A 20804-nucleotide genomic window follows, 5' to 3' on the forward strand; every position below is an offset into this window, starting at 1 on the left:
TAATCTCCGAATGACTTGCTGTGTATGAAAACTCTCTCACTTTTTTTTGAACAATAATATCTAGTATTTTCAGCATTTACTCAACAAATATGATTAAAAAACTTAGGCAATAAATTAGACAAAAATTTAACATATGTTTATTTGTTTTTGGTAACAAGTAGTTTGATGAAAAACCTGCTCGATATTAGCAACACGAGAAGTTTGGACATGTTTCTAAAAAAGCATTGAAACAAACAGGATTTCATCAGCTCTCTGGAGCCACTATTTCTAGTGAAGGAAACATGCAATTTGCAGTATTTTTGATTCAGAATAGAGAATGAATATGTTTTTCAATCTAAAAGTAAATCAGGAATTCGAATTGAAAAAAAAAACACGAACAGTTGGTTATGTTTTTTATATGTATTTATTTATTTGTAAAATACTTTCATCATTTTCAGTTTCTGATTATGTTTCATTTTTTTTTATTTGCTTTAGATAATACTCTACCCCAATTTTAATTTCGTAGGCTGATTGTTTTTTTTCTATATTTCTTCGTTTGTTTTACATAATTCCCTAGAATTTGTCTTTGCATTGGTCCAATATGATCATCGATTGATAAAGCGATAAAGTGGGGTTGTGTGTAATTGATCTTTTTCTCTGAAGCGAGTTGGTACTGTTTACGGTTTTATTCCATTTATCTTTATTTATTTACGATTTGAGTGAGGAGAGTACATAAGATAAGTTGGTCTAATTTCAATATTATCCTGTGAAGTTATTCTACTACATATCTCATTTGATTGCGATTATACTTTGCTGAATTGTTAAAGTTTATATGTTTTTTTTGTGATTCGCTTTTTTTTATAAGCGATATCTTTCAAGTAATTTGCCATTTTCCCCAGCATGGTTTGCATGGTTTATTTTTATTTTTGTTTTATTCTCGGTAGAATTTTTCTTTTACAATTTTTTTTCTCTTCCAGCAGTGTTGGCAGTTTGCGTTCACTTTCTTCAATATTAAACCGCTATGACGTAGTTTGATCATCAGTTGTTTTCGTTGTTTTCTTACAGTTGAGTGTATGTTTTTTTCTTCTGTCTTGTTTTCGCGTTAAAACAAATTTTGACCCTTTCACCGAAGTCCGGACGACAAAACAATATTGAAAACTACCTACTACTCGACTTACTATTTACTACATAGAAGGGGGTTGAATACGAGCTCATCTGGCTGCTCTGTTCAGTGTTTTATTTCATATATGGTTAATCTATTAATCTAGGGGGCGCACTGAACAGTTTAAAAGAAGTGATTTTTTTCTCTCGAGCCTAAGCTTTTGATTCTTACTTCTTCTCTCTTTTCGCTCGTTCATTCATTCACATCTGCTAAGAGGAGGGAAAAGTTTAAACAAATTATATTCTCGTTCTTAATTTTATACACTTTTCTAAAAGATAGGTTAGGTTTTCTATATATTTTTTCTTTCATTGTCTTCTCTTTCTCGAGTGTAAGCCGAAATCCGTGCTGGTCCATTCGATTATCAAATTTACAAAGATGGGATCGAGAAAAGTGGGCAAAGGTTTGAAAGCAAGAAACATGGCAACATTGTGGATTCTCAGCTGACAAATCAGCAGAAATAAGACTAGTGACGTTTGTCAGGTAGAGCTAACAGGCGCCATGTTTCATTCTAGATGTTTCAAGCATAGACGAAAATATGAGTAAAAAACGAAATTATCTGGCGAGTCAGACTTCTGAAAATTCTTTGAAATAAACTTCTGTTGATGAAATTAGTGGAACGGACCCGAGCACGGTTTCGATATTGAGTATTAATTCATCGTTATTGGATTTCCGAATCTGCCACAAAATGTCACGTTTCTACATTATGGACTTTTTTTTCCTACCATTTATTTGAAGCTAATTTTTAAAGAGTATAGCTCATTGATACACTAATAATTAACAAACAGAAAAGAAAGTTGGGGAAAATTCTAGCGGCAAAAGTTAAAACTTACAGACGAGTTCAGTTACAGGCTTTTAAACGAAGAAAAAAAGAGAAATTCAATCAACGATTTTGGCATCTTTCCTAGCATTAGTCGTATGATTGAGTTTAAAAAACAAATCCATTTTTCAAGAAAACAAATGTGAGTTTCTTCTTGTTGAGTCCTTATCTATTTGGTTGAGAGTTTGACTATATGTACAAAGGTTGGGATCTCTCGTTTCTACGTTACTTATTTCTTAAACGAATTTCGTCTCGTGTTTCTTTTTTTTTTTTAATCAAAATCCTCTTTCCGTATTTACAGCTTTCTTCAAGTTCAACATCGAAATAATATCCAAAACATAGTTTTTTTTTGCCGAAATAAATTCTCCTAAACTTTCACATGTTTAACAATAGCAAGAAAAAAAAAAACAAAAATGGCAGTATCGTTGTCAACGTTGTTGCGTTAATTGAGTCATTTGCTTTTTCAGTTTTTGCTTAGTGGTGTTTGGAAGATTTTTGGAGTAAGTAACAACCTTCTTTGCTAAAAATATTTAAGGTCTTTCTCATCCAGCCAGATGTTTGCGGGGGGATGAATGTGACATGTTGAAAAAATTTCACAATCAGCCATCCGTCATCTATCAATCTGTCCAGCCAGAGCATTGGATGACTCATCACTTCCACTAGTTAGGTCCTACATGCGCTTTCTCGTAACTATATTTACACACTACTCAGAGAAAGAAGGGGGTAAAAGTATATTATAGGAGGCAAACCAAATGAATCATTCGCACTTACTGATCTAAGTAGAATGGAAACCGAAGAAACGAAGCTCAAGAGAAAGTAAAGAACTCCAAAAAAAGGTGGTTTGCCATTTTTGGGAAACACTTCCGGTCACCAAACCGGATGCAATACATTGACCGGAAGATAAGTGAAAAAGTGATAAAATGTGTGCAACGACGACTATCGGTATGTACTGCTGCTGCAGCTGTATTTTGCTGTTGTTGCAAAGTCTTGGCTAGTGTTTTTTTGTCTCTCAATTCTGTTTTAAGCTGATTGCAATTCAGAACCCTCGTTTGGGGGCTGTGACCTAGTCCCATTCGCCGATGTACATTGCACGCGGTGCCGGAATGTAGCCCCGGGTTGGCAGCGGAACGCGTCCGTACATGTGACTATAGGGAGACTCGACGACGTCCGTATCTGGAAAGAAAAGAATCAAAAAATGAGTTATGTTAATTATTTTTTCAAGAAAAGAATATTTTAAAGAACAAAAAGATCAAAGGATTAAACTAATGGATCACAACTAAACAAAATTTTAAAGCCAAAAGTTAACAAAACTTAACAATAACAAAAATTGACCAAAATTTCCAAAATTGAAAACATTAAAAGAATTGAAAAAAATTGAAAAAAACGAAAAATTGGAAAATTGAAAAAATTGAAATAATCGAAAAATTAAAGCAATAAAAAAATAAAAAATAAATGTAAAAATTAAAAAAAAGGAAAAAAAAAAATTAAAAAATTGAAAAATTTACAAAATTTAAAAAGAAATGAAAAAAAATGAAAAATTTAACAAAGTTGACAAAATTGACAAAATTGACAGAACTGATAAAATTGACAAAATTGATAAAATTGACAAAATTAAAAAAATTGACCAAATTTAAAGAAATTGACAAAACAAAACGATCATTTAATCAATGTATTAAACTCACAAAAACAGCATTCACCTACCAAAGCGGAGGCGATAGACAGTCAAACCTGGATAAGCGAGAACTGCATTTCTCTATAAGTGAGAGATACCCTACAGGACAAAATTAAGTACGCACTCACCATCGAAACTTTCAAAAAAATAGATTCAATTTCCTACAAAACCCGTAAAATCTAAGCGTTTTTTGTGTATGCTTTCTAGGGTGCGATTGAAATCGATGAGATGGTGAAAAAACAAGTTTTCGCAGATATTCGTAAACTTCAAGCTAAAAACTATCAGAAAGGTTTTTTTTTCAAAGCAAAATTGCTCAGCTTGACAGAGAAAGAAAGTGGATGTTTTTTATTAGGTAATTCGTTTATTTTAAACGGCTCATTCCTGTAGGTTTATGCATTAGCGTTTTTTTGTATTGTTTAAAAAAAATCCTTAAACTATATATCCACGGAATCATATGATTTGCAATTTTCTTTAATTTTTAGGAATTTCTACAATATTAAGTGGAATCAGATCTTGGTCGTTCTAAGAAATGAGAAAAGACCTTTGGCCTTCAAGTGTTAAGTAACCTTTAAAGTAAAAAAAAAAATTGTAGTCAAATTCTCCATTGGAGTAATCAGTTTTCCAGTAGGTGCTTAAGAAACGATTGCATGGCTTAAATTGGAAGTCCAACTTTTCCTTTTTTACAGTTGGTTTATTGAGATTTTTTAAACTTAACAAAGTCATATCAGATATCTTAAGCTAAACTCATTCCAAAATCTAAAGCAGTGCTATTTTCACTTGCGTTTACAAGGAGTCCATGATTAGATTGCCAAATTAGAATTGAGGTTCTAAATCACAGTAAAGATTCTCTTGGACGAATTTATTTCACCCTCAATTTTCCATCATTCAAATACGAATTATGAAACTTCAAATAGGGTATAAATTTGAAATAAAAAAAAATAAAAAAATAAATTTTACATCCGATTTAATTTAATTCTGTTTGAAATCTATCACATCAAACACTCATTTTATTATGGGTGACCGTGAAAAAATGCAAGTACTGCCAAAAAGGAATCAAATATAAAATATTCATTGTAAAAGTTGAAATCTTAATAAATCTACTCAATATTTCTAAATTCTTGTAAATGCGCTAAAACATGAAAGATTGCAGCAACAATAAATCAAAAGGAGAGATTTGTTGGGCTATAACTTTTTCGTTCCCTATGAGTTTTTGAAGCTAAAAAGGCATTAAAAGTTTTAATAAAAGCTGTTTCAATATGAAGGGATAGGTGTTTTGCGATAGAGATTTGAATTCATCTCCAGATCTCAAAATCACAAATACAATCCACATTCATAATTATAACAAAAGGAAACAAAATTTACTTTTTCCGAGCTGCAACAAAAATTTAAAACTGATTTTAACTTATTTAGGGACACTGAATTCAAATTTGTTTTTTGTCTCTTGTTTCCGGTATAACTATTGAAAATACAAGGAGAAATTTCATAGATAAAATTTGTGCACTTTCAAGCAAAAGCGTGAAATATCAAAAAAATTTAGAAAAACTTTAAATTAATGATCAATTTTCCTGAAGATTGTCAGTAATTTATCATGATTTCTGGGCGTAAAAATTGTAAAAGTAAGTATGTTTCTCCGTTTTGTAAAATACAGGAGATTTGAAAACATTTTAAGTCAAACTCAATCTTAGATATTTTTTAATACACAAGTAAAAATGCTTATCAGCCTTCAATAAAGCTGTTATATAGATACAAATTGTGAGTATCTAATACTCAACTAAACAAACCTTCCTTTTGTGTTTTTAGCAATAAACAAACATAACTAACGGAGATGAAGAAAAACAACGATTTTTCACTTTCTTTATAATTTATTTGTTGCAAATTTGTAACTATTTCATTGGTTTCAGTATAATTAAAATTGAAAATTTTGTATGATAACTTTAAATTCAAGAACAAATCAATTGAAATTAATTTCCACAAGCTTCATATTTCAGAAACTGATCTTATGATAATGATCTCTTATGATCTTATGATGATAATCTTATTTTCAACTAAATTTATATTGATTGCGTAGATTTTTTATATTAAGAAATGGCAAAATCAAATTCAGAATTTTCAACGAAAACTGTGCTACAAAACTAAAAATAATATTACGAAATTTTCAAATCACGATTCAGTGAAATACTCAGATGAAGAATTTAATCTCCGTTAGTTATGTTTGTTGATTAATTTATCAGTCTTAACGATAAAAAGTGAAATACTTCCGAAAAACAGTAAAATATCAAAGTTTTACAATCAGTTAGAAATTCATAGAAATAATTAACTAGTTAACACTTATCTCAAATGATTACTTTTTCAAACGTATAGTTGCAAAAAACAGTGCTGATATTCAGAAGCTCAGGAAAAAAAATTAAATAACTTGAAAAATTTTATTCTACATTTCCATCTCTCAACTACGTGTGTATTATTTTCATTTGTAAAATGACATTTATAACGAAAAATTCTTTAAATAGCTTTTTAACGAGCACAAGTTTTGCAGAATTTCAAGGTAACGTTTACATGAGTAAATTTGAGCTTTTGTGTTTGTATGGGAAGATTGATTTTTTTTTTAAATCAACATCATTTTTGTTTCTTCTGTGCATACAGGTTTGCTGTCAATTCATCATTTTTTTAAAGGAAATTCGGGGATTCACTTTGTCTTTCGACATGCGCTAATATTTTGAAACTGAAATTTATTAGCAATTTGATAGCCTCACATATATTTTTCACTTCTCTTTCATTTGAAAGTGATATTTATACGCCTCTATGTTTGAAGACCAAAAACGGGTTTTTGATAGTTAAATATCCAGATACAATACAATACGAATGGCTATTTACCTCCAAGAAACTCTATATCAAATCTAAAGGTAAAAAGAACTGGACACTTGTTTTGATAATATGAATAAATGGCAAAATTTACGCTTGATATAACAGATATGGTGCTTCAGGAATACAAAAATGAAGAGATTCAAATGTCAAGTTTTTGCACCCAGCACAGCAATGGGAACAAATGCCTAGTCCCAGTGAACATTTTGGTCTGAATATTTCAGTTGTTTCTGAGATATACACACTTTTGTATAATCTGAAAAAGTTGTATAGAATATTCTATATGAGCCTGTACGTACCAAAGCGGAGGCAATATACGGCTCACCTTGAAAATATAAAACTTTGTATTGCGGTTTCATCAATTTGATAGCAACTTTGCTATGCACAAAATCTTAGGAATGTAGAACTTACAACTTTCTATGGCCTGTCTTACAATTTGATTACAATTTCCTTTAGCAGGTAGCTTGAGGTTTGTACAACTTTCTTCACCATTTAATATAATTTATTGTTACTGTATCCCAAAGCAATTATATTTTTCCCTTATTACGATTTTATTATGAATCGCCGTGAACATAAATACAATAGAATTTAATAATTACTGCGAATAAAATTGAACGATATACAACTTTATGTGTCTTTGATTAAATTGATGAACCTTGTTATAAAAATACTGAATGCCAATTTCCAATACTGCTTATGCATATTGCCATTTTGTGAACGTCCTAACTTTAACTTTTGGTTTAATAATGCACATGTTGTTGATCAATCTTCCCTCAGTCTCGAACTCACAACGTTCCGATCCCTGTCTTTCGATACTTCCTCGGCGCCATTTCATGTTGATACAAACAAGCAAATTTGTTCATGTACAGTTGCGAGTTCCGCCTCAAAATCAGTTGATCGTATAAAATATCACTGACTGCATCATTATGGACTCCAAATCTATTTATAGATGCCGTTTTTGATATACAACTTTGACCTATCTCATAGACGATTTTATTACAATCAATAATAATATTCAGTGCTGTGCGATCTTAGCTAGCTATTTAATAGACTGTTAAACGATTCGACAATCTGCGATCGTCAAGGATTTCCAATTTTTGCAATTGTTGATTTAAGATGATTACGATGTTACTTAGCATAGGAATTGCATTATTAACAATTATTTAACGATTAAGTTTATTTCAATTAGCAACTTTGAATGACAAGTACGAATAGATTGTTTAAACTCCATTATACGATGTTCTCACAATTACTGTACGACCTTTCATGGAAATAATATGTCACCATACATCGCAAGCATGAAAGATTGCTTAATTGTACAATGGGATTAAATATTGAGATTTACACAATTTTACTGCGATTCAAAACAACTTTATTTATCTTTCTATACGATTAAAAAATGTTATCGTATATAATGAACTATACAAACCATAAACGATAAAATATAACTTGGTTTAGCTACAACATGATGTTTATACAATTCCAATCTAAACTGGACGCTTATACAATCTACAATGAACACTACTTTACGATTTCTGGTTATCTGGGGTACAAGGTCTCATGCCAAATTTGGGCCAGAACGGATCACGGGAAGAGGTAGCTCAACGAGCCTAAAGTTTTTATGGGATTTTGGGACATTTTGTTCTGGAGGGCCATGAAAATCCAGTTTTTCATGAATTACTTTGATCCGCTTCGGCCGATGTCTTTTGAAGAAGGTTTTTCTGAAAGCCTAAACTATGACAAATATTTCATCCGAAGACTGCATTTTGATTCAAGTTAAGACGCAAAAGTTATTAAGCTTTAAAAAATAGTAATCTTTTTTAAGGGTGATATACATCACTATTAATGAGAGACACTGCTTCGAACATTTTAACGCAGCATTAACATAACAGTGATGAATATCGCCCTGATTTATGAAGTTTAATAACTTTTTTATCATAAGTCGAATCGAAATGCAGTCTTTGGATGAAATATTTGTCATAGTTTAGGCTTTCAGAAAAACCGTTTTCAAAAGAAATCGGCCGAAGGGGACCAATGTTATTCATGAAAAACTAGATTTTCATGTTCCCCCAAAACAAAATGTCTCAAAATCCCATAAAACTTGTGGCTCGTTGAGCGACCTCTTCCCGTGATCCGATCTGGCCCAAATTTAGCATGAGATCTTGGACTAAGCCTAGGATCAATTTAAGCTTGCAGCGCATAACATTTCACAAGCTTGAAATTTCTCATACAAGTTTGGGGCAGTCTTATGCCCATTTATCATTTTTGTGAAATATGTCCAATCTCCGGGGGATCTCAGTATGGCTTAAATCAGGGATGAGAAACCTTTTGAATCAACGGGCCAATTGAAATTTGTCGACGTGCCGCATTTAAAATATTTTTTTTTATTAATGCTAAGCAGAGCTTTACGTCATTTTTTATAATAGCAAGAACTATGAAAACAAATCTGGAAAAGGAAAGATAAAACGTATTCACGTGTTAAAAACAGAAATTCAACACAATTTTTTTCAATACCCTATATTGAAAAGGTATGTACATCACTAAATCTTTGTCATTTTTGAACTCTCCCATTTTTTCAATTGTAATTCTTGGCGAAAATTCGTTCTTCCAACTTTCTTGTTAATACTGTTGGTACTTTTCGTAATCACTTCCATTTTAAAATCTTCTGGAGCTTACTACGGTGCTGATAACTAAGCGTATGAAAAATATATATTTCAAAAAATCACCGTCTTCTTCGTTGGACGTTGAATTGTTAATTGACTTTTTGTGATTTTTTTCCACAATTAAAGCTTGTCCTCAAAGCCTAGATTTTTTTCCTGCAAACGGTGAAAACCATTCACAGCAAAAATTATTTTCTGTAAAATTACAGCAAATATCCTGTAACAAAAAGAAGCAGGACATTTACAGGTCGAAGACATTTATTTTTCAATGAACCTTTAAAATTTATAGACCAGTAAAAAAATCTCAGGCCTGTAATCTTAAAACGCTGTAACACTCTGTAGACATGTAATTGCATGGATTTTTATTTTTTGCTTTAATGGAATGATGCCATTGTTCAATAAATCAATTTTTTTTCGGATAAATATCATTTATTACTACACAGTTTTACTCATGCTTCATTGTACTAAAAACACGTATAGTTTAAAATAAAAACATAAATATTTTAAAAATATCTTTTAAAAATATGAAGCCTGAATCCGATTGCAGTTTTATCCTAACATCGACTGTCACAACTTACTTCTGGTTACCGATTTTCGAAGGGCCGATCGATAATGACACGAATTTTTCACACCTCCATTGCATTAGAAGGCGCACTTTTCTAGGTGGCTTTGGTAGTCAACTCATTACGGTACGTTTTACTAATATCTTTTATTCCTAGTTCGAGTTTTTTCACGGAAGTAACAAACGAACTGTTGCTGGCAGAAAATTTGTTTTGTTTTGATAGACAACCGAGAATTTTGCATTTCTGTAATTTGATATCACCTGTAATAAGATGCTCACTTAAAAATAAATGACTATGACCTGTAAAAACGGCAAATGTCATGCTATTTTTTGTTACAGCACATTTGCTGTAATATTCAATGATTTTTCATTTAAAATTCAACAAAATCAATTTAATTTACACGTTTAGTTAATTACAGGTTGATTTATTTTAATGGTATCCATTTTCAATGACACGTAATAGTCATTATTTTTTTCTGTGTGTTTTTGAAATTGAAGTTCTGTATTGGATAACTGCATTGTGATGTTGAGCAAGGTTATCGAAATCACAGAAAAATCTTCAATGTCACATATTTTTAAGCAACTATCTTTAAGGTTTGTAACCGTTGTTACAAAAGGTATAAGTTCGTTTTTCAAATATTTTAAATTGTTCTAGGTGAGCTGTTGTGTATGTTGTTATATTTAAGGGAAATAGGGAAAATCATATGTATTAGCTAGTTTGGTTTAAATTTTGAATAACAAATACACATTATTGTTAGTATATAATCAGGCGGGCTTCAGCGGGGGTGTTCACGAAAATGTTCATGGTAGTATGAACATGTAGGGGTGGTTCGCCATGTTGAGTGGCATAACTTTTGAAGAAATGGTAAAAGAAAGGGATGAAGATGACCTAGCTTCCGCTATAGGTCATTTTCATTTTGGCGTTCGTGTGTGAATGTTGTGAGTGTCTAAAAAAATAAAAAGTACGGTTTATGTGGCATTTCCGGCTGAGATCAACGTAGATCATTCAGGTAATGGTGACCTATTAAAGCTAAAGTTAAGTCCTGTAGTGACATTTTTGCTCGATTACAGGACCTTGTATTCTTGGATCGATTTTTCGATCACAAACACGTCCTCCGAGACCTCAAACGCGCACGCGATTCGGCCTAGGTAGTCTTTGACTGCCTACGTCTAATCCGTAAAAGACCCGACTCTCTGGTTCCGTGGAACCATCATCGTAAAGGAGAGAAGTCTCAGGCCCGACGGGCCTTAATTATTAAGGAGACCCCCTCTCGGCGCGACCAATACGGCCTTGCTGTGGTCCGCCGATAGTGTCAAAGAGGGAAGACGCCAGTGCTTACCATTTCGGGTGCCCAAAAGCTACAAATTGGGTACACATCGCAACAGTCACCATAGTTACCTGAGAAACAACAGAGCTCAATACAGCAGTTCCACGACCAGTATCCTGCAAGCGCGCCAACGAGAAAAATCCGTCGACGGTATGTACACCCTCAAAATCCAGTGAAGCCACGCCTGAACCACACTCACACCCACACCCACACTTCAGTAAAAATAAAAACCCAGATCCAAAATTAATTTTCCGAATTCTCATTTAGCAAGAAACTCCACAGTTTGCCTCTTAAAATTTGTTCCGCGTTCCCTCCGTTTACCCAGTAGTAGGCCGACCCTGAGACACAGTTTAGGGGTCTCCTGCTACTGAGCTAGTTCCCGAGAGTATTTGGCCAGTAGGTTTTGGGTTACATTCTTGATTTTTAAATTTATTTTCAGATTTTTATAATTTGAATTTGCATCTTATTAAGATATCATTGGGATAGGATTCTGAAGCAATTTTATGACTATGGTAATGTGGAATGCGAATTATGAGTAAAATAACTCAACTTATCAAAGTTTGTTATAAATTTTTTATCCAATTTCTAAAAAAAAATTATCAGACAATTGTTGAAGTCCTTTTATACCGAATCACAGAATTTTTCATATCTATTGATTTGATCAAGAGCTAGGTAATAAGGTTTATCTTTAATTAATTGTAAAAACCTTCGCGGGCCGCAAAAAAGGTCTCGCGGTTCTTCTCAGCTTAGCATAGGTGTTTTACAAAGGCATTTTTTTTTTTATAAATCGCTTTTTAAAACTAAAAATGCGTAGTACCTTAGAAATGTGTGAAAAATAGTTCATTAACAAAACCTCAACTGATTCAACTGATCAATTGGCCTATCCTAATTTTCAAATTCATCAACATTCAAAGGCAACTCACCGATGCCGCTCTCGTAGCTCCGGGCGTGCCACATCAGCTGCTGGTGGTGCTGGTGGGCCGCCATCAGGTTGTGATGCGGGTGCATCTGGTGCAGCTGGTGCAGCGACTGCAGCGACGACGGATGCTGCAGATGGGCAATCGACATCCGCTTGGCGATGGCGTCCTTTCCGTTTCCGACTGGAACGTCTCGGCTGCTGTTGTTATTGTTGTTGGCCACGTTGCTGTTGTTGTTGTTTTCCTTCGATTTGGACGACGTTTTCACAAAGTTTGGCACCCGAGCTCGCAGTCCGCAGTAGTATGGGTCATCTAGAAGCGGTACCGGGATTGAAAGAAGGGAAACGAAATCGTTAGATAGTTCAGAAGAAAGAATGTTCAACATGCAGTGGAACTGAGCTTCTAATGAGTATTCTGGACAGCAACAGCGCAAAGCGCTGGAACGATTCTTGGGACTCTTGGTAAAAGTCAGAACCCTCTGTCGTTTTGCTGGTGGCTTTATAGTCAATACCCGATGCATACTAATTAGAATCGAAGCCGCTCCAACTACCAATGAATGTGTCCAGTTCGGAGGAGCCCAAGAATGCTCAAGCAAGTTGTTTGGTGACCCCAAAAGGTTTCTGATTCATAGATTCTGTACGTTGATAAGGCGAGGCGTTGGCGTTCGCAGAAAAGGCGTGGGACGATTGGTGATTTTTTTTTTCGTTTTTGCTAGTTTGAAAAACCGTTAGGTGTTTGTAAATTCACCTGGTAATCTCGATAGACGATAGTCAGTGAGAGAGAGAAGATGCGCGGTTCGGAAGAATTCTTCAGAAGAGTTTCTGTAAACAAATGTAATGTATCATAAAAAGAAATTGTCTTCCACCGAAGAACCGAGCCAGGTTGTCTGGGTTTTTTTCTTCTCTGATGTTGATCGAAATCGTGCTAGGGAAGTTAATGAAAGAACTGTGTTCGAGATGATACTGGAATGTTTAATTTTTGAGAAGCTAAAGTGGTAGCAATTCCTTTAGTGCTGAACCAATCACTTGAAAAATATTTGAATGGTCCTGCACACAACTTGACAAGTTTGTAGTCGTCATTTTGAGTTTTATGCCTGTGAAAACTTTAAATTCGGCTACTACAACCCGCTGAACAATCGTCTGATGAGATTTGTTTTTAAACAATCCCAAATGTAATAAATGAAGAAATAACTATTTAGAGACCAAGTTCAGATTTTAAAATCAGGACCTGTAAGATTGAAATGCAAAATTCATATACAACTTTCAAATTTTGAGTTTATATCACAGATTTCTGTACTATAGTCATCAGAATAAAAAAATTAAAAATATCGTTTGTATAGTGAAATTTAGTGAATGAAAATTCGTTATACAGATTCAAAAAAAGTGCTCAAAAGCACCTTTTAACCCTTTTGTTATAAGTTATTCTTATTTTAGGTTTTAGAAATAAAATAAAGGAAATATAAATAAAGTAATACATATTGCAGGAAGTTTCTTGCAGATTTTTTTTTCTGTTTTTTCCTATGTTGTTTATCCTGATTTTTCAAGAGTTAATGCAAACGAAATAATCTGATCTTATCCACAATTGTTCTGTTTTTTATGGAACGTATAAAGGAAAAATTAAAACATATTTTCATTTACATAAGATTATGTGAAATATACTTAAGGCTCGGCCCGGCCCGGAAATAGGGAGAAACCCTATTTCACTTATAAACTTTTGAAAATATTTCCTTAAATTCCTTAAATTTCCATAAATTCCTTTCATCCGTGGTTGAAATCTTTGAACTTGCTCAAAAATCTGGTGAATTTAGCTTATTTGAATAGAACATAGAATTACATTTTTTTTTTCAAAAAAGTCTTTAATTTCTTAAACAATTCTACGCTAAAATAAAATAAGCTAAATATACCAAACTCTAGAGATTTGATTATTTGATGAATAAAATATTTAAAAGCGAAAGATTATATTTTTGTGATTTAAATCTGATTCTGGCAAATTGATCCAAATTTGAGATTTAAGATTATAAACTTCAAAAAATAGAATTCTCTGCAAATTTTTTACGGTAAGATCACATGTTTCATGATCAGTAAATATTTTCATTCAAAATCAATTCTATAATTGAAATTATGTGGATAATTTTTCAAAAATAAAATTCATTTTTTTTCATAAAACAAAACATGCCAAATAAACTCCAATTCTTCTTCATATTTGTGATTTCAATTTTTCAACGAAATAGTCATTTTGATAATTTAAACACATGCCGACCAAATACGAGTTATCTCGTTTTATCTCGTGCTCGAATATGTTTCTTTCAGAATCATTAGTCAAATGTTATAAATTTAATCATTAAATTATATTCTACAAAACTGAACACACTGAACGGTAATTCAGAGATACTAAATTTGTAGAATTTGGTCCAGTGGTTTCTGAGATATTGAATATCGAATACCGGAATTTTCTCACGATCCTGTGTTAATTTCATAGTGAAACTCATTTACGAGTTGAATCTGAATTTTGAATATATATTCGGAATCTTAATACAGAACCTGAATTCACAATTTGAATATTGAATATATTTTAGAGTTCCAACACGATTTCTGGAATGTATAAAAAACGATTTCTGGATTTAGATCCCAGATCACAATTTAAAATATAAGCCAAGAATTAAAGTTTGTTTCAGTGCTCTCAGTGATGGATCTTTGATTTGAATCTGAAATCAGTAATTCAATTCGGGAAAGAATTTTGAACAGGGCGAAAGCGCCAAATGTAAACAAATGAAGTTATCAGCTGTGTGATAAAGTGCAACGTGCAACGAATGTCCAACGTACATTTGGTTTAAAAAAAAAAAGAAAACAAAATAAAATTTTTGCTGGGAGCTAATAGAGCTGTCATATTTTGAGCGCGTTGTTCTCGAAACAGTGATGTTGGAGCATTTGCCGTATTCAAAATTCGATACCGGATTATTTCTGTTCATCCGACTTGCGAATCTGAATTAAAATGTGAATTTCGAATAAAGAAGCTTTGAAACTTTGGTATTTTTGAATTCTACATAAAATTGAAGTTAAAGAACTTCGAATCTGAATATGAAACAAAAACTCGAGATGGTTTTTTTTCACATTCACAAAATTATTATCGTAAGATTGGAAATGCATAGGAGTTCCAAATTTGAATCAAATTTGGAATAAAATGCAAAATCAAAAAGTTGAAAACAAATTTTCAAATGACTGGATACAGAATCCGAAACTTGAAAACAGATAAGGTACAATGGTAAGTGTGGACGATGGCTATTAAAACAATACTGTGCATTATATTTTCAAACTGTTGATTCAGAATGTTCAATTTACATATAATCTATCCAATAACTGTGAAAAAGATGCGATTCCGACAATAACGGATGATCATAGCGACTTTTTGGGAATTTTTTCTTTTCAACTACGATTTCGAGGTGATATGCATCTTTTTCAATTGCAAATTTTATGTTTAAATATTTTTTCAATTTTCTGTCCTTCATCCAATACAATTTAGCTGTATTTAGCATTGCAACATAAATTACACACAATAATCATTAAAAGATGCCTTACTAATAGTACCATGAACTTTTTTCAGAATTTTGGACGGTTCGAGCAATAAAGTAAGGTATTCAACCAAGAAAACACAAATTTGTTGAAAATTTCCTGAGAAATCAAACGGAAAATCTACCGTCCACACTTACCCCATATTTACGTGATAACTTTTCTCGCTTCGCTTCTATCAAGCTCATCTCTTCAGCGTTTGTAAACAACATGTTCTGCATCACATTGAACCTAATTTTATCAAAATTGATCCACTGCTGATTTTTTAGTGATTTTTTTAAAGTTGAACTATACGAAAACCGACCACACTTACCCCGGTGTACTTTATCCAATTTTGAATTTGATAATACCAAACTAGAACCTCGGAAATACGTTTAATCTTATTTCAAATGTCAAACAAGTGAGAAAATTTTGAAAAACTTTTAGAGTTCTAAACCACGGATCAGTTTTCAAGGTTTCGGCATCAGTTCTGGGTCGAGATTACAAACTGCAATCAAAATTTGATGAAGTATTTTTAATTTTAAGTGTAGAGAAGAATACCTCGCTTGCTTTCCTGGATGGAACTCCATGGGGTGGGGGTTTAACCCCCAAAACCTCACTCGTTCTTACGGTCATGACTTAAAGTATATCTGATTATGTCCAAACGTGATCATGTATTGAACATTTCTTATTTTGTGTTTTCAAAACTAATTTGAAAGTTGAACATTAGACTTAATTGTTTTCTTTAACCCTTCATTTCATGATTTTTTATTTTTTCTTGAAAAAATTCTCAATGGTGCGCAATGATGAGTACATGAAGGGAAAAATAATGAAAAAATATTATTTTCTCATATTTCGAGGATTTAGCCAAAATATTAATTGTTGCAAATTTGCAACAACATGAAATGGTTATACCTTTTCGTTCCTCATACAAGACAGCTAAAAATAAATGCTTATTCCTAATTTATCCAGCACTAATCGTAGTTAAAGCTCAAGAACTTCGTAAACCTAGTGTCTGGACACAATTTAGCTGGGGTTAGTACCTAAGTATGTTGGTTATCCACCATGGGTGCACGGATTCACCTAAGTTTCTCCTTAAGGATGTGCTTACATGCATTATTTAGATCAAATAGTTCGACAAATTTCCAATGCAGCTTACACTATATCCGAACCCCATGGCTTTGTTTGATCTGTTATCGAGTAAATGTATTACTTATGTTGATGAAAGTATATTTTGGAAGAACAAGTCAAGCAAGTGGGCTAGTTTACTATATGAATTCCGGTATCCGTGTATATTTAGCTGACCTGGAAAACTGATTGAACATTCTTATACATGAGAATTTCAAGGAAGCACATCTTACCTGTTGGCCATTTATGTGATTTGGACCTTAAAGTTTTCTGCCGATACCCGTAATCGAACCCATTACACCTAGCATACCAAAACCAGACTCGCGCCACCGTATTCGCTAGCGGCTAGACCTCCCAGGCACAGTATTATTTTGGGAGCTGGGGGGGGGGGTAGTTATGCGATAATATTCATTACGTTTGCTTGAAGGTGCTATATGGAAAGCTGAAACGTCTTTCCAATACAAATTTTTTGAAAAAATAACCTTGTAAAAATCAATATTTTGACAATAACATTAAAGCTTTGGACTTGTATTCAGTTCTTTTTCAGTAACTTCATTTTTTGTGAAAAGTTTAATGGTGTCTTCGTGCTCATAGTTTTTTTAGCGCAATATACTGCAATCAAGAAACAAGTTCATTCTCGGCTAACAGCAATGTTTGAATTATAAAACCTTAAAAACTGTGATGAAAAAATGATTTTTATGCATGGTATACTTAGATTCAAAGAATCAAGTAACTTGAAAATCAGGAAATACAAATTGTTGAAGAAACAAATTGCGTTTTTTCTTCAAACACCTACAATAAAAAAAAAACAAAATTGTATTATTCCTTAATAATAAAAAAACCGATGGATAAAATACATTAAAAATGGTATTACCCTTATAACATTTGTTGAATATGGTACGCGTTTGGGAAAGTAAACAGAATTATAAGTAGGACTAAAATGGAACTGCCATTTTCGTCTCACCATGATGATTAAATTCGTACTGAAAACATTAAAACTGTTGTCATAAATACTATACAAACGATAAAAAGTATTTAAAGAACATTAAGGGACTAATGTTTCAAACTAGGGTATAACATTATTAAGTAGTGAGCGGAAAAAAATGTAAATTATTATTTTCTAAAAATTTGAAATTTTTTTCTACGAACAAATACAATCTTTTTCGGGAATCATAAAATTATATTTAAAATCATCGTTGGTTGTATTTGAAAAATTAAAGATTCAAATTATTAATATAAACACTTTAACTACTCAAAAGTCACAAATTTGTACTAAATGTGACGCATGGTTGATGATCTAAAGTCTGCTTCATTTAATATTGGAACAAATTCTTTTGCTCATTGTGGCGCTCCTAGTGGACGGATTTCGAAACTTTTTTCACCCACGTGTCGGGAAATTCATTACCTTTCACCATGTATTTATGTCATAACACCAAACGATAACATTTTGTAAACAACCGCCATGGAAGCCGAACGGAGAGATCAAATTGTGCACAGTTTTCTTGAAAATCCATTGTTGTCGGCATCGAAGCTAGCTAAACAGCTTAAAATGCCCAGAAATACCGTATGGCGTGTTATCAAGCAGTACAAGGAAACATTGACGACGGCTCGGAAGCCGCATTCGAAGCGTCGGAGTGGAACTGTCGACCGGAAACTGTGTGGGAAAGTCATCAAGGCCGTCAAGAGGAATCCCAATCTTTCAGACCGCGATTTGGTCAATAAGTTCCAGGCCGCTCACAGTACGGTGCGACGAATTCGTCTCTGGGAAGGAATAAGGTCATTCCGAGCCAGCAAACAGCCAAATCGGACGCTGAAGCAGAACAATGTGGCCAGAATCCGTGCTCGAAAGCTGTACGACCAAGTGCTGACCAAGTTCGACGGATGTATTCCTACGTGAGGATGAGACCTACGTGAAGGCGGACTTTGGGCAAATCCCAGGTCGAAAATTTTATTTGGTGACGGCTCGGGGGGATGTACCTGCAAAATTTAAGTTCGTGTTTGCGGATAAATTCGCCCGCAAGTACATGATTTGGCAGGGGATGTGCAGTTGTGGACAGAAAACCAAAGTCTTTCTCACTGACAAGACAATGACATCAGAAGTCTACAAAAAAGAGTGTCTACAGAAACGGATTCTGCCGTTTATTCGTGCCCACGACCATCCAGTAATGTTTTGGCCGGACCTCGCAAGCTGCCATTACAGCAAAACGGTTATGGAATGGTACGCAACGAACGGGGTCAGCGTAATACCGAAGGACCTCAACCCCCCAAACTGCCCCCAGTTCCGGCCGATAGAGAAATACTGGGCAATCACGAAGCGGAGGCTTAAGGCAAAGGGAAAACTTGTTAGGAACATGACTCAAATGAAGAACTGGTGGAATCAAATCGCCAAAACGGTGGACGAAAAGGGTGTGCGCCGCCTAATGTGCCGTATTACGGGAAAAGTACGAGAATTTCTTCGAAACAGCAATGAATAATTTTTTTAATTTTTTTTATGAAAGAGTAAAGAAAATGCTACATTTGTATGAAAAACAAATTATGAATTCGTTAATAAATGACTGAACTACACGCAATTGTTTGTGTTCCAATATTAAATGAAGCAGACTTTAGCCAAAAGAATTTGTTCTTGGTTTTCCCCAATATTTTTACAGTTGTCAGCCATTTTGTTCAGTTAGAGGCTTATTCATCTGCATTATTTCAAAAATATCTCGACAACATGATAATATAACATTAAAAATAATAATACTTTCATCAGGAAACATATATACTGTTTAAACGATGAAACATTAGAAAGCACACTTTGTAGCCCATAGACCTAACTAAAGGTGCTACCGTTGCATGATGTTGCAAATTTGCAACAATTAATTAAAGGCCGTTATATCAGACAAAAAATAAAAAAAATCTTCAAATTGTATTCAATTGTGTTAATTGCATTACTGAAATTGCGAAAATATATTTTTCAGACACAATTTTTTTTCGCAGTGTGAATTGGACTAGGTCAAAATTCTGAAAAATAAGCCTTTTTAAATATTTCATATTTTTCAGATTCACGTTGGTCTAGTTTCTATATGTATAATCAGAAAGTCATTTTTTTTAATTCAACGTAATCTTGAAGTTAGAAATATTATTGCCCTGAAGAAAAAAGTTGACTATTTGGCTTTCTGCAAAAGTTACAACAGCTTTAATTTATTGTTGCAAATTTGTTACTTTATGAAACGAAGGGTTAAAGTTACATTGAACGCCAAATAATGAAATAAATTCGTTAAAGCTTCTTCGATGCTAAAGAGTTATAAATAAATATTATTCTCATTATAAACAATTTCTGTTCATTCGATACTGAAGCAATGTGTCGTTTTGCAAAAGTATTTGAAAAAATATCCGGCTTCTCTAGAATGTTTTTCAAAATATCAGCTTTTTTTTAAGTAACGCGTTATTCCTGATAAAAAAAATTGTCTTACGCTACGCGTTCAAATTATACGGTTTCTATTCGAATATATTCACCCAAAGTAGAGACTCCAATATTTTAATGCCGATCGGAGCTAACACGCTCCTTTTTTAAACTCAAAATTTAGTTTGAACTAGGTTCGATTCTGTGAATTTAATGTTCCCTTTTTTTTTCCTTGCGATGGTTCAAAACGAAGTTCGAACTGCAAACTCAAAACTGATCCTTTTTTTTTTTCTTCGGCGAGGAACTTCATAACTGAATGGCAGCGGCCAACGTAAAATTGTGTCCGTCATTGTCATCATATGGTGAGCGGCTTAGAATGTCCGGGAACTTCCGGATGTTATTTACTTCCCGTGGGATGTAACATCCGGAAGTTTTCTTTGTAGTTTTGACCGGGTGTGTTAAAAGTTTCAACCGCTTTGTAATTGTAATGGAACAGCAAAATCCGGTTACAAAAAAATTTTACCAACCTTTAGTTCCCTGAAACAGCCCCCAAATAAAAAGGATAAATTCGATTTCGACTACCGAACTTAGTTTTGAGTATCAGAACTTAGTTTTGCGCTTGCCCAGCCGAACTCAAAATTGAGGGATGCAGCTAAAGTGCTGTCTTAAACCAAAACAACTGAATTGTGAGTTTAAAAAAAGGAACGTGAACTATGGGCCGAAAATTCGCTGAAATGTGCATTGCTTTCCCATTATTGGCATAAAGACTTGATCTCTCGGGCTAAATGAT

At 33.4% G+C, this 20804-nt stretch overlaps 1 protein-coding gene across 2 annotated transcripts in view; it reads right to left on the bottom strand.

The window, feature by feature from the left end:
- Positions 1-384: 384 nt before the first annotated feature.
- The window catches only part of LOC129751492 (uncharacterized), a 656753-nt gene continuing 636333 nt past the window's right edge, over positions 385-20804 (bottom strand). For both annotated transcript variants that reach the window (XM_055747028.1, XM_055747029.1), the window contains exons 10-11: positions 11963-12268; positions 385-3131 (exon numbers count right to left, since the gene is read on the bottom strand). In XM_055747028.1, the coding sequence (XP_055603003.1) occupies positions 3022-3131; positions 11963-12268 (416 nt within the window). In that variant the 3' untranslated portion in view covers positions 385-3021. The remainder of the gene's footprint in view (positions 3132-11962; positions 12269-20804) is intronic.

Source organism: Uranotaenia lowii, chromosome 3 (assembly GCF_029784155.1).
Source record: "Uranotaenia lowii strain MFRU-FL chromosome 3, ASM2978415v1, whole genome shotgun sequence".
Taxonomy (NCBI): domain Eukaryota; kingdom Metazoa; phylum Arthropoda; class Insecta; order Diptera; family Culicidae; genus Uranotaenia; species Uranotaenia lowii.